Genomic DNA, 13,090 nt, shown 5'->3' on the forward strand with positions numbered 1-13,090 from the left:
GATGCTGATTTTGCTCTTTTAGATGGAGGCCCAATCCAAAAATCAGACGTACTGATTTCATCAATATCTTTATCGACTCAATATCGTCCATGTCATCGTCTGTGTCTTTAATATCTTCTATCACAATCTTATGGGTTTTGGGTATATGTTTTGTTTTTGTTTTACTTTTTAAACCCATGGTATTTTTCCCCTCCACGTTAGGAGGCCTATGAAGAACTTCGTCCTCCGTCCTGTGTGAGTTCAACTCACTGTTCATTAGCGCAGAAGAGGCGTTGGGCTGCTTAGAAGTAGAAGCCTCGTGGCTTTGCGCTTTCTGCTTTCCCCCGCAGAATGGGCCAATTGTGATTGGGAAAGACAAGATGAGGCAGTATTTTTAATCTGCTTTGAAAATGTTGACATAGAGGCAGAAACTGCCTTTGCTACAGAGGATTGAATGAAGTTATTCAAATTATTAGAAAAAGCCTCTTTAGAATCATAATTTTTGGTGAAAAAAGACGATAAAATCAATTTTACTGAAAGAAAACAAAGAAAACTGGTAAGTACAGGGTTAAATTTAGCAAGGGGAAGGATTAAAACAAGATTTCAGTGACTCACGAACTGTCTGCCAACCAGAAGGCAGAAATGACGAAGCCACGCCTCAATGAGGAAGAAGGACCGAGTTCAGGAGCACGCGAGGAAACAGCCACAGAGAGATGAAAGAAACAGCTGATAAGCGTCCGTTAATTCAGCAAAGGGTCTATTTTTAACCAGAAGCGTTTGAGGGTCACGGGAGCAGCGCGCCTGAAGTCGGCAATAAGGACAAAGTGAGACGCGTGTGGAAGGCGTCCACAATAGAACACTGACAAAGGAATCTCAGCGCGAGGGAGGCGGATGGGGTTTCCGAGGGCAACAAGCAAAGGAGAGAAAAATCAATATTGAAGTGAAACGAAGCAGACGCGCGAGCGCACGCAGAAAACTTACACTATGAAAAACATAATAATTAAATCTAAAGCACTATACAAGTATTTATCAATAAATATAATCAGAGCACCAAAAGATATACTTATCTTGAATGCAAGCAGCAAGAAAAGAGGGCTGCTTGCAGTCAGGATTGGTATATCTTCATGTGTATTGTGTACTGATTAGTTGTATATTTTCCTTTGTTTCCCATTGGATGCTCGTTCTGCAAACCTTATGGGATTGGCTGTTTCTTATTGACTGCAACTGCTATTGAGAATAAAGCAAGAAAAGAAAGCATAATAGGAGCATCGGGTCTTGTCATAAAATTTGTGCTTGTTGTTTGCACCGGCACTTATTTTGGAGGGCCAGGGCATATTCTTCTGCCTCGAGCATTTTCTGCAAGCAAAAGACACATATGGGAAAGACGGGTGAAGGGAAAAACGAAAAAGCATCACAAAGGGAGAAAGCAGAAAGCGGTAAGGTGAGCTGAAGGAGCAGGGTGTGGCTTTATATGGATTGAAGAGGCCCGAGATGGCTTCAGGATTACGCCGCCTCAGGAGTCCGTGTTCAAACAATTAATTGCTGCAGCCGCGTTTAAGAGGAGGGCTTTGGGCCCCGGCACCTTTTTATTTACAAATTAAGCACTGAGTGAGAGGAAGAAGGTACTACAACCGGTGGCCCTTGTTCTGACACAGCTGACAAGTTTTCTGTGCTCCTTATGTGTGACATTTCTCTGTTTTCAGCATATTTATGTGTTACATTTCAAGGCGTTGTGACGCTCTGAGTGACACTTCCTCGCAAGTAGGACAAGGCAGTAATAATCATGGAATAAGCGCTGCCTGAATGCAGAACTGTACAAACATCATTTCCAAGCCACAGGGCACCTGCATGAAAGGATGGAAAGGGAGAGGCGCTCCAGCATTTGGCACCATCTAAAACCCACCTCCCATCTGATCTGAACACACAACCCTCTACACACAGTTCCAATATTTATCAAACAACCGTAATCATATATCTGTTTTACCCTGGCGCCTATCATTAGGTTCAAGCCCTTGTTCTGCCCTTAGCCCCCATTACGTTCTCTTATTTTCTGTGAAGGGTTGAAGGGTGGACAAGGAGTGAAAATGGCAGAGCGTAAGCCCATATCTGCAAGCTTGGTTTCTTTCTGTTGCTTTCACTGCCTGCATGAGTATTGATTCCAGGGCTCATAGGGGCTGGTGTGGCCAGTGCTATTGCTAACAGAGGTCAAGCAATGGGTAGCAGCTGCCACCACTGTTTGTTGTCCATGGGTGGAGCTTTCCACAGCTGAGTCCATTCACTCTTCAGAAGTGCTTGATAGACGCCAAACGGCGGCCATGTTACACAAAGTGTCCTGGGGGAGAAATAGGCATGTGCGCCTGCTTTGTGCTCCTCAGGGGCACTCTGGTGTTACAGAAGGGGCCGCAGACACTTGCGCTGCCCCTTCTGTAAAACTGATAGTTCTGGCATCTTTTGCACGTGGCGTTGCCTCGTGTAAATGAAGGAATCTCTTTGTCTCTGTACCTGCAATGTGTTATGAACGGGGACGCAAGGGCAAAGAAGCTGTCAAGAGGCGCACTGAAAGTGCACCACAAAAAGGTGGTGCACTGAAAGTGCTCCCTCCTCGATGGCAGCCTTCTAGAAACGGAAAAGGTTGCCCCTTGGACCCCCGAGACACACCCCTGCAGGTGGCTCCACTCACTGCACCCGTCTGCATGGGGATCTCTCTCCTCTCTTGAAAGTACACGTGAGTTTCCACCCGCATTGTGAAACATGACGGAGTTTTTAAACAGCTCCTTCTTGTTCCACTTGAATGTACTGCCCCCACGGCAGCGCATGTGCACGGTTTCCCTGAGACAATTGCGTTCACCTTTATAGGGTGCACTTTCCTAGTTCGCGCCAGCACACCTTTTGAAAGGTGCACCAAGGCGCAAACGGGGAACCGGCGCCCTGTGCATATTATGGCCATAGAGCTTAAGTATAATCTTAGTATTCAGTAGTTGAGACAGTGAACTCTAGAAAAATGTAATCAGTTTATCAGACGGAGAAGGTAAATATTATACCGGTACTGACAAAGCATATCATTTTTGCTTACATATTGTGCAATATTTCAAGCTTCTAAAGGACATGGAACAGGTGCCACACGGGCATCACAGTGCAAGGTTCCCTCATCACACGCACAAACGTATGGAGAGCAGATGTTATGTAAGCACCGGCCTTGCAAGCTTCCCTCACACACAGCTGGTTCAGTCTGTGCACCAGTAGCGCAAACCTGCCTCAGATAAAACAGTTTAAAGGAAAGAAAGTAGTGCACTTACACACCCAGGCAAGCAGGAACATAGAATACCTAGAGAGCGAGCGTTTCCTAGATTACAATAAGTGATGTGTTTGTGTATTGAGAAGCTCCTAAAAGCTGAGTGTAATCACAAAATGATTCAAGGCACTGGGAGAGTAAGCAAACTATGAGTACAAGCGGCATAAGTAACAGGTGTTAGCTGGATGCTGAAAGCGCTTCTTGTCCAAAAGTGAATTAATTGTTCCCATCAAACATGATTGTCAGCAATGTGATGCTGCAGAAGCAGCAGGAAGAGCAAATCCAGGCTCCACTTCGATTTTATTCAGTTATTGTTGGGCGGGTAGATAGGGTACGTGAAATTATAGGAATCTATGAATGCAACATTTTCTGCATAATTACAAATTTAGCGCACACTTGCCACGTAATCGATGTGTTGCATGATTTGCACATTTGGGAACAGCCTCTGGCCTTATACACTCTGCGTTCGGCCTCCATACACCAGTCTATAGCGGCCTTCCACTGCGACATGGGCGGAGCCTTCCCATACCCCCCACTGCCGGGTTATATCTTTCCTGGTCCCCCACAAGAGCCACATTGTAGAAGAATAAAGTAAATTTAGTCAAGGTTTGGTTTCCCTCTCATTTACCCAATGTAGCTAATATCTGACCTGTCTCCAATTGTACTTCTGTGACTGTGAGAGGCATCCACTCACCTATGCCTTAAATGCTTTTTTTATGGGACAGTGCCAGATGGTGTGTAGCAACGTCCCTCGCCGGCCACATCCCCGTAAACACCCATCCTCTACCTTCCCGATACGCAACAACCTGGTTCTGGTGCAGTGTACACTATTCAGTATTTTGAGTTGCACCAGCCTTAAACCCTGCTTTAATGGCAATCTGTCTTGGGTGCCAGCACACTTCTCCCCAAGCCTTTAACTGTCGGAACCCTGAGATCACATTTCTATTTCTGAATACATTTTACCACAAACGTGCCATAGTTGGTGTTGCACAGTGGCAGGCCCTTTTCAGAGCTTAACCACTCACATTTCAGGTGCCAGTTGCTGTATTCAGGTGTTAAACTGGTTCTAATGAGGTGAAAGTGTTGCTTGGACACTATTAACGTGTGGCAAAATGTCTAAATAGCGGAAGTACATTGCAACAGAATGTCTGCAATACGCTGCATAATTTGCCTTTTCTTGCTGCATATTGTAGTTGGCCTTGCCACATAATTTGATCCTTACTGCCACATAATTCCAGTGGCCTGGGTTGTAGAGCACACAAAGACCCCCTTCTCCCAAATTGGTGCACTTAGAATTTTTTAGACTCTGCTATATTGCATTGGTTATTACAAGACTGTGAAAGTAAACCATATGCACTTTAGTCCCACAAAGTTATTTGTTCTAGATGTTTAGGGGTTAGTCCCTTTATAAGGTGCTTATTGAGGAGGTGTGATTACATGCCAGCGAGCACAGGCTAAACTCCAGAAAGGCAGAAACTTTTCCTGGGGCCATACTCTCTATACCATTGTAAGTGGCCATGCTGTTTTGAAGTCTGGAATTAAGTAATCAGCCCTTTAAATTATATTTTTAATTTCTGGTACTCACCTCAAGACAGGCATGCATTCTTTTGTTATAATGGATCTCTACAAACTGCCAGAAACGGGATATGACAAAGGATCTATTTATTATTGTAACTGAACATCCGGATGCAACTACTGGAAATTCAATGTGTTTTTTTCGCATTCTGTAAATTATCCTTTTTACATTGAAAACATAATTAGAAAACAGAGGAATACTACCAGGGATTATCGGTGTCCTAGCTTGCAGCCTCTGTGCTCCCGAGAGTCTAAACTTACAAATGAGTCACCCACACTGCCCAGCACCCTTACAGTGGGTGAGAGGTTGTGCTAGCTGTGCTTTCTTTCACAGCCAGTGGCCCAAACGGCTGGCTGGTGGATGAGAAGACTTAGTTGTGGTTACTTTTTGCATTCCTGCAGTTTTATGCAGCACAAACTCAGCCCAGGACATTTAGTGCTTTACATTTGCATCAGGTTACATCCCACAAGGTCAGATTGTTCTTTAAGACATAAGGGGGTGGTACAGTGATATGCCCCGATTCATAGGATGTTGAGAGATGGAGAGACTCCAGCCTGGTTCCGCAGTTCCAAAGTCAGCAGCTCTGGCTGTTAGGCAGTGCTTAATTTGTGCCGCTGTTTGCCGGTACTGGGCACTGGCACTTATTTGTAAACAACTGTATGTATTCACGAGAGTTCACCACATGGTGGTACCGTGTGTGTGTGTGTTTTAGTGGAGTTCATTAATGTCACATTTAACTATTTAAAATACTTCAAATAATGATAAACCTAGAATTTCCAGGCCATCCCAAGACTTTATGGTGACATTAGGGTAGTGCGAACTGCACTGTGAGAAATTCCTTGGGCTCTGGCACTTAATTTTTTTAAACATTTTACACACTACTGGTATGCCACATCTTCTCTCGCTCTTCAGTGTCCATGTCCCCAACAGGGCCAGAGGATTTTCCGGATGAACATCTAGCAAGAATGTAAAGCTTAGTCCAACAGACTTGTCAGTGCTTCCTTCAAGGCTAACTTGCCGCAGGATTTCTAAGATCAGGTCTAAGTACTAAATTGAGGGAATTAGTTCTTGTGAAAAAGGGGATGAGGTCACTAAGGGCAGTGAGTCTGTGTTTCCCACAACAGCCCCTGTACTTCCTCTTTGACTGTAAAATGTTAAAGTTATTAACTTCATTTTTATTTCATGATTTTGGATACATTTCATCACTGTTTAAGGGTGTGTGAGGATACCTCTAACAAAGTCTTAGAAGTCCCTGTCTTCTGATGTTGCTTCTTGTGATGCCTTTACGAAGCCAAAAGGCATATGAGGTCATTCCGCTACTGCTGTGAGTAAACTGTATTACTGAAGAGAACTTCATTCCGGCAGAACAAAGTATGTTTATGCTGGTTGAAAAGTTTATTTTTGGATTCTGTGCTTTGAAGTTTCTGGATGAGGCTGGCTGTGTTATAACATTTTGGATTTAATGTTGGACATGTATCTCTCCAAAGAGTGTCAGATTATATTATCAGACAGAAGGAAGCAAACAAATTAGATTGTGTCCTGATTTCCAGACTCACTTGTACCAGGAAACCTAACCTTTCCCCAGGGATCCTCCAATAGTAACAACTACCTATAGTAGAACACTGCACTGGCGAATTAAGTTATGGATTTTTGTAATATAACTCCGGCCGGTAAGATTCTGGTTAAATTAATTGTGAGTCACACATGGGGTATTCAGTGTGTGCACTGAAAAGTTAATAGTCATATTCAATGAAGTGCAAATATTGGCGTTGGTTCAGTGGTAGTATATCTTGTCCCAAGGCAATGCATTCATTAAAGTGTTGTACCTCCCCCCACCCCAGTGGAGGAATTGTGGGTGCCTCTGCAGTACTAAAACCTTACATTGATACTGTGCCTGACTGTACCCTCAAAAGCATCTCAAATCTTCAGACCATTGACGAGCAATATTAATGTGGTGATAATCATTGTTAGTAACTCACGTTATCAGTACAAACCACACTTCTGTGGTCAAGCCAATAGAGGAACTTGACACACCATGTTCTACTCTGTAATTGTGTTTCTGTGTGCTCAGGGATGCACAAGTTAGTTTTGTAATTTGTCTTCCTCTTGAGCCCTACCTCATAAATATTGGTGTGTTGACAGTGTTTGCATGCATCAGCCGTCCTGGTCTTAGACCATGAACTGGTTTGAGTCTGTGATGTTTGTGAGAGCTTGTTTCACATACAAAGGCAAATACTGCTGCCACGAATCTGTTTACGTGACACGGTCAACACAACCAACAATCAATCATAGCATTTCCAAATTCAGGCACTGTCACCCCTAAGGGTATCTGAGAGTTGAGGGTGGCGTGTCTCAGTCGAAAAGACAAGTCTTGATTCTCCTTCTGAAGTCTGCCAGTGATGGAGGAGGGGGGGCAGGCTGTTCCAGGACTTGGCTGTGTAGAAAGAGCGGCCTCTGCTGCGGCTGCGATGGATGCAGGGGGTGTTTGCGAGTTTTGGCGAGGTGGAGCCTAGTTGTCTAGCTGGGACTGTTGATGGTTGAAGTAGGATGGCCCTAGGTTGTGGAAAGCCTTGTATGTGAGTGTGAGGCTTTTGAATTGTCATATTTTCTGGGTGAAGAACCTGAGGTGTGGGGTGATGCTTGAGCGCTTGGGGAGGTTGAGGATGGGGTCTGGCAAATTTAGGTACTACAAGCACAAACCTATCTATGTGCTAAGGGCTCAGAAGAATGCTCTGCGAGGGTTGTACCAAGTGTATCTGTTATAATCAAAAAATAAAGATTGCACACACAGTGCTGCCAACTGTTTTTACATGCTGTTGTCACTGTTACAGTATGGTCCTCAAACTGTTTGAGATGTTGCATTTTTTTTTTACCAAAGACGCTGTGCCATGTCTTGGTCTAACGTGCTTTTTATTTCCTGGTCAGTGTTTTTTGAAACTGCTTACCAATGCACACACATTCACTTCCTTGTGGTGTTGTTGGGACACATCTTGTTTCCTACCATACATTTTAACCTCATCCTCTTTTAACTCGTAGAAGTTGAACGGAGCTGTGGTTGCTGAAAAGTGAAGTAAAGATATAGGCCCCTGTATCTTGACAGGAAACATCTTTAGTGGTTTGTGGGCCACACGTCTCCTGAACTTCACTTATGCAGTTCCTTATTTATATAGATGAGTAGAAATAATTTCAACATTAGCAGGTATAGATACAACCAAAAGGTTTGAATTTGATAAGGGTCCCACAGCCGCGTACATACTTAAAGTGTACACACCAACACACTCAAAACACCCGTTTTTTCCATAGTCCAACATTCAAAGAAGCACCTATGCAGACAGAACAACGGACATGCAGGCATCCGTGCACACAGATCAAAAGTCATACATAAGTATATGCGGGAAGGGTGCAGGGTGAGGTGTAGCAGAGAGCGCACAGTGATGTTCAGCAGGGGGTAACAGAATGATGTGTGCCAGGGGAGTACTGGTGGACCACCCCAGTTAAGAGATAGTAAGAAAGAAAAAACACAAAAGAGGGGTAGGAAGAGGAAGGGAAAGACGGAAAAAAGTAACAAAGATAGAAAGCAAGACTGAAAAAGAACCTGCAAGAGTGAGATAAGGAAGCGTGAAGGTGAAGTGTGGAGGGGTAGATTAAAGGGGCATGCGGTGCAATCAGGACTATGTAGCTTTGGTATTCAGCACCATCAGCCTCTATAGCACCTGATGTGGACTTCTGAACAAAACTTTGGGCACCGACTTTTACTCTTTTAAAATTTTACAATTTGAGCACTGACCGTATGGGCCAAATTCCCCAGGTAATACGATAGAGCCCACATTGTGCACTCCTGCAGCTGATTTTAGTTCTGTGATTGCAGTTATAGATTGTGAATTTTCCACTCTCACATTTAATTCTCTATACAAAACATTAATTTGATGTAGGTTAATAATGGATAGGTTCTTGAAATTGAATTGTGTTTCTCTGATTTCCCTCTCACCTTTGTAACTGAATAAATGCACATCACTATAAACCATTTGGGATTTATAAATGAAATCCCTCCATATTAAACTAGCGAGATAAACAGTTTATCTTCACCAGTTCTTTAAAGCTCAAAGTGCACCTAGCTTTACAAATGTACAGTTCTTTCCGGTGTCCCTAAAATAGAAACATTGACAAAACGTGGGGTATTCTCTTTTTAAAACAAGTTTGTTTTTCAAAAATGTTTTCATTACTCGTGACTGTTGCATGAGAAAGCCACTGACCATTCTACTCTCAGCCTTATGACCAGAAGAGTTACCTAGATGTGAATCCAAACATCCTAAACGTTTATATATGTATTCAGAACTGGTGAAAAAAAGCCTTAACACTTAAAGGGTCAATAAAAGCATGTATATCAAAATCCCAATGTAAAAAAGTGTTATCGTTTTTCAGTCTGGAAGTTGTCTCTCTGAGTGCTTCGTGCATACAATGCATACTGGTTACAGATAAGATTAGCTGTTTATTATTTAGTCGTATTAACTCTCTCTAGAAGTACCTTGTCCGATAGCACATTCTTTGAAATTTGCAGGGCAGAAAAGCCAATCAGATTTCTCAGAGCGCGGTCCGTAACTACGAGCAAAGCATCTAATTCAAATCACTGTTGGTGGACAGAGCTGTAGCCATGGGAGACAGATAGAGAGGGACAGGCGGGACCGGAAGTTGTTGTCAGCCGATGCACACTGTATGGTGTAGGTGCCGTTGTCCTTGGGGACAGTGTCACTCGTTGTTCTTGATCATGCGTGCGCACCCTCACCCTCTGTCCAAGGCCTAAGAATCAATTCCGAGCCAATAACTATCAATCAATCAATCAAAGGCATTTGTATAGCGCACTGCTCACCCGGAGGGTCTCAAGGCGCTGGGGGGGGGGGGAAACGCTACTGCTCGAACAGCCAGGTCTTGAGTTGCTTCCTGAAGGCGAGATGGTCTTGCGTTGTCCGGAGGTGGATGGGGAGGGAGTTCCATGTCTTGGCTGCCAGGTAGGAGAAGGATCTTCCTCCGGCGGTAGCTCTGCGGATGCGGGGGACGGTGGCGAGAGCGAGGCTGGCGGAGCGGAGCTGGCGGGTGGGCTTGTGGAAGGTCAGGCGGCTGTTGAGGAACTTGGGGCCCAGGTCGTGGAGGGCCTTGTGTGCGTGGGTGAGGAGTCGGAACGTGATTCTTTTGTTGACGGGGAGCCAGTGCAGGTCTCTCAGGTGTTCGGAGATGTGGCTGTGTCGGGGGATGTCCAGGATGAGTCGTGCTGAGGCGTTCTGGATCCGTTGGAGTTTCTTCTGGAGTTTGGCGGCGGTGCCGGCGTAGAGGGCGTTCCCGTAGTCCAGCCGACTGGTGACGAGGGCCTGGGTGACCGTCTTCCTGGTCTCGGTGGGGATCCACCGGAAGATCTTTCGAAGCATGCGCAGGGTGTTGAAGCATGAAGATGAGACGGCGTTGACTTGTCTGGTCATCGAGAGGGAGGAGTCCAGGATGAAGCCTAGGTTGCGAGCGTGGTCCGTTGGCTTGGGGGTGGCTCCCAGGGCGGGGGGCCACCAGGAGTCGTCCCAGGCGGATGGTGATGATCCCAGGATGAGGACCTCCGTCTTGTCTGAGTTCAGTTTCAGGCGGCTGTTCTTCATCCATTCGGCGACGTCTTTCATCCCTTCGTGTAGGCTGGCGGCGTCCGGGTCGCTGGTGAGGGAGAGGATCAGCTGGGTGTCGTCGGCGTAGGTGATGATCTTGAGGTTGTGTTGACGTGCGATGGTTGCGAGGGGGCTCATATAGACGTTGAAGAGGGTGGGGCTGAGCGATGACCCTTGTGGAACTCCGCAGATGACTAGGGTTAATGACTGGCTCGGCAGCTCATTTCCCTGCGATAATGCCCACAGAAGCAGTGGTTTCCTGCATAGTATTTTGTTTGCAAATGTATCTTGACATTTGATATCAAATTTTTGGTTTGAAGGCAGATGTCTCGAAGTGTAATTAAATACTGGAGATTTAATGTTTTTTTTTTTTTTTTTTCCCTTAAGGTGGCTTCATCAGCTTTAATGGGTCTTGGCGAGTTCAAGGGATCCTGGCCATGTCACGTTCATTGGGCGATTATCCGCTGAAAAACCTGAACGTGGTCATCTCGGACCCCGACATCCTGACCTTCGACTTGGACAAACTTCAGCCAGAGTTCATGATCCTGGCATCTGACGGCTTGTGGGATGCCTTCAGCAACGAGGAGGCGGTTCGGTTCATCAAGGAGCGCTTGGATGAGCCTCACTTTGGGGCAAAAAGCATAGTGCTCCAGTCTTTCTACCGCGGATGCCCCGACAACATCACGGTCATGGTGGTGAAATTCAGGAACAGCAGCAAAACAGAGGAACCATGAGTTGTCCACTTCTCCATCCTGTAGCATAACAAGTGGACTTCATACAAACTGTTGGATTTTAAGTTCATAGGAAAATTGTAGTAACTGCCATTAAGACTGTACTCACACCAAAAGAAAAAAAAACTCACGCTTTGTTCTGTATTCTGCGAAAAGCAAATAGAGGACTGCAGTTCATATTTCCAAAATAGCAACATCAATATCCTACATTTCCACACCACTACCCCCTTTGTGTATATATCGCCAGTATTATCGCTAATCTTCAACACCAACCTTGTATAAAGTGCCCCTTCTAGCCCTTAAAATAAATTAATTTGTATGCAACATTTTATTGGAACAAAAGAAGAAAGACTAATACAGATCTGCCTTTTCCCCTAGTGCCCAAACTGTATTTACTTCACTTTTTTGTTAAAGAAATATGGGCCCACCCAGGCAGCTGGTAGTCTGTTTTCCAACAGAAAGAAGCATACGATGGAGTAGCCGCTGGTATCTGACCCGTAGTTAAACAATGGCGTATGTTTGCTATGTCTATTACCTGAACGCATGACACCTCGTAAACGATAAGATTAGATATTAACTCCTATACAAATTTGCCGCTGTGGTCGATGCACAACGCCTTTTGTATTGTTGTACGTTATCGTGCTCTACATAAATAAGTCAGCATTTCAGTGTAGTTTATAGAGATAAACCTCAAAAAACCAATAGTCTAAAGTTTATTTAAGCCATTTCTTGAAATCGCCTTATCGCTTGCGACCTTGGCGCTGGCATTAAAGCTACCTTATAAGACGCCTAGGAAAACCGGCATTGCTTATGTTAAAGGCTATTAACTTTCTCAGTAATGAACTTAACAGCTTGTTGTGGGTTTAGGAAACTCAAAAGAATCTCCTCCTCCCCTGAATGCCTTTAGTCCATAGTAGAGAACGACACTAAGAAGGGCGTGCCTTTATTTGTACCCTAAAACCAAGTTCGCTATAATTGTGCCATATTTTAACAGTTGTGTTTTCCACATAATCCTGAATTTACTGTATTTGACACTTAATCTATCTGCCACATAATCTGCAAATTTTAACAAAATATTATGTTTCTGGCACAAACAGATCTAAAGTTATTAAACATGCTGTAACGTGATGCTGCGCAGTGGAAGATACTTCGCGAAGGTTGATAGGTTACTTTTTTGTTACTTATTGCCATAATTGTGTTTCAAACAAATACTAATGAGACTTTGCCCAGACAGTGACAATTTATGTAAAAATGGCAACATAATCAGGCAGTACTATCACAAAGTGTGCCGTACGTATTATGCCGCATAATTTGCCTTTTCTTGCTGCTTAACTCCTCAGCTCTGCTGTATAATGTGTTCCTGCCCTGCTGCATAATTCATGCGGGCCTGTATAAAAGCCCGAAAGTGACATTATGGAACATAAACTTCAAAGGCCTCAGTGACTGTGAGGCAGGAGGCAATGTGGAAAGTTGTCCGCCCTTGGGCAGTATGTATTACCGATACTTGGAATGGCTGAAGTAAAAATTGCATTCACCAATAGTCATCAATATAGCTTTGTAATGTTTTAGTTAAGTAATGTATTTAAGGTAAGAAAAATACAAATAAGCGGACAGGCAGTGAATAACGACAGCTACTAATATATTGTTTCGCATCGGTGCATACATAGCATATTGGTGCTACTTGGTAGGATGCCACTTTCTTTTTGTGGTAATATGTGCCACGTCCAAGGTACCCGAAGGGTGACTATTAGGTCCAGCTATGAGACACCCCATTATACGGCAGTTCGTACCGTGACGTCAGCCTAACTTCACTGAAAAGCCATGGGCGGGGCATGAAAGGAAGGTGGCCATTTTGGCCGCTGTTGGAGTA

At 44.4% G+C, this 13,090-nt stretch overlaps 1 protein-coding gene across 1 annotated transcript in view; it reads left to right on the forward strand.

The window, feature by feature from the left end:
* Positions 1–12,348, forward strand: part of PPM1L (protein phosphatase, Mg2+/Mn2+ dependent 1L) — a 554,292-nt gene extending 541,944 nt beyond the window's left edge. Inside the window, exon 4 of the mRNA XM_069213236.1 lies at positions 10,877–12,348. Coding sequence (XP_069069337.1) covers positions 10,877–11,223 — 347 coding nt within the window. The 3' untranslated portion in view covers positions 11,224–12,348. The remainder of the gene's footprint in view (positions 1–10,876) is intronic.
* Positions 12,349–13,090: the final 742 nt, after the last annotated feature.

This window comes from Pleurodeles waltl, chromosome 11 (assembly GCF_031143425.1).
Source record: "Pleurodeles waltl isolate 20211129_DDA chromosome 11, aPleWal1.hap1.20221129, whole genome shotgun sequence".
Classification (NCBI taxonomy): Eukaryota; Metazoa; Chordata; class Amphibia; order Caudata; family Salamandridae; genus Pleurodeles; species Pleurodeles waltl.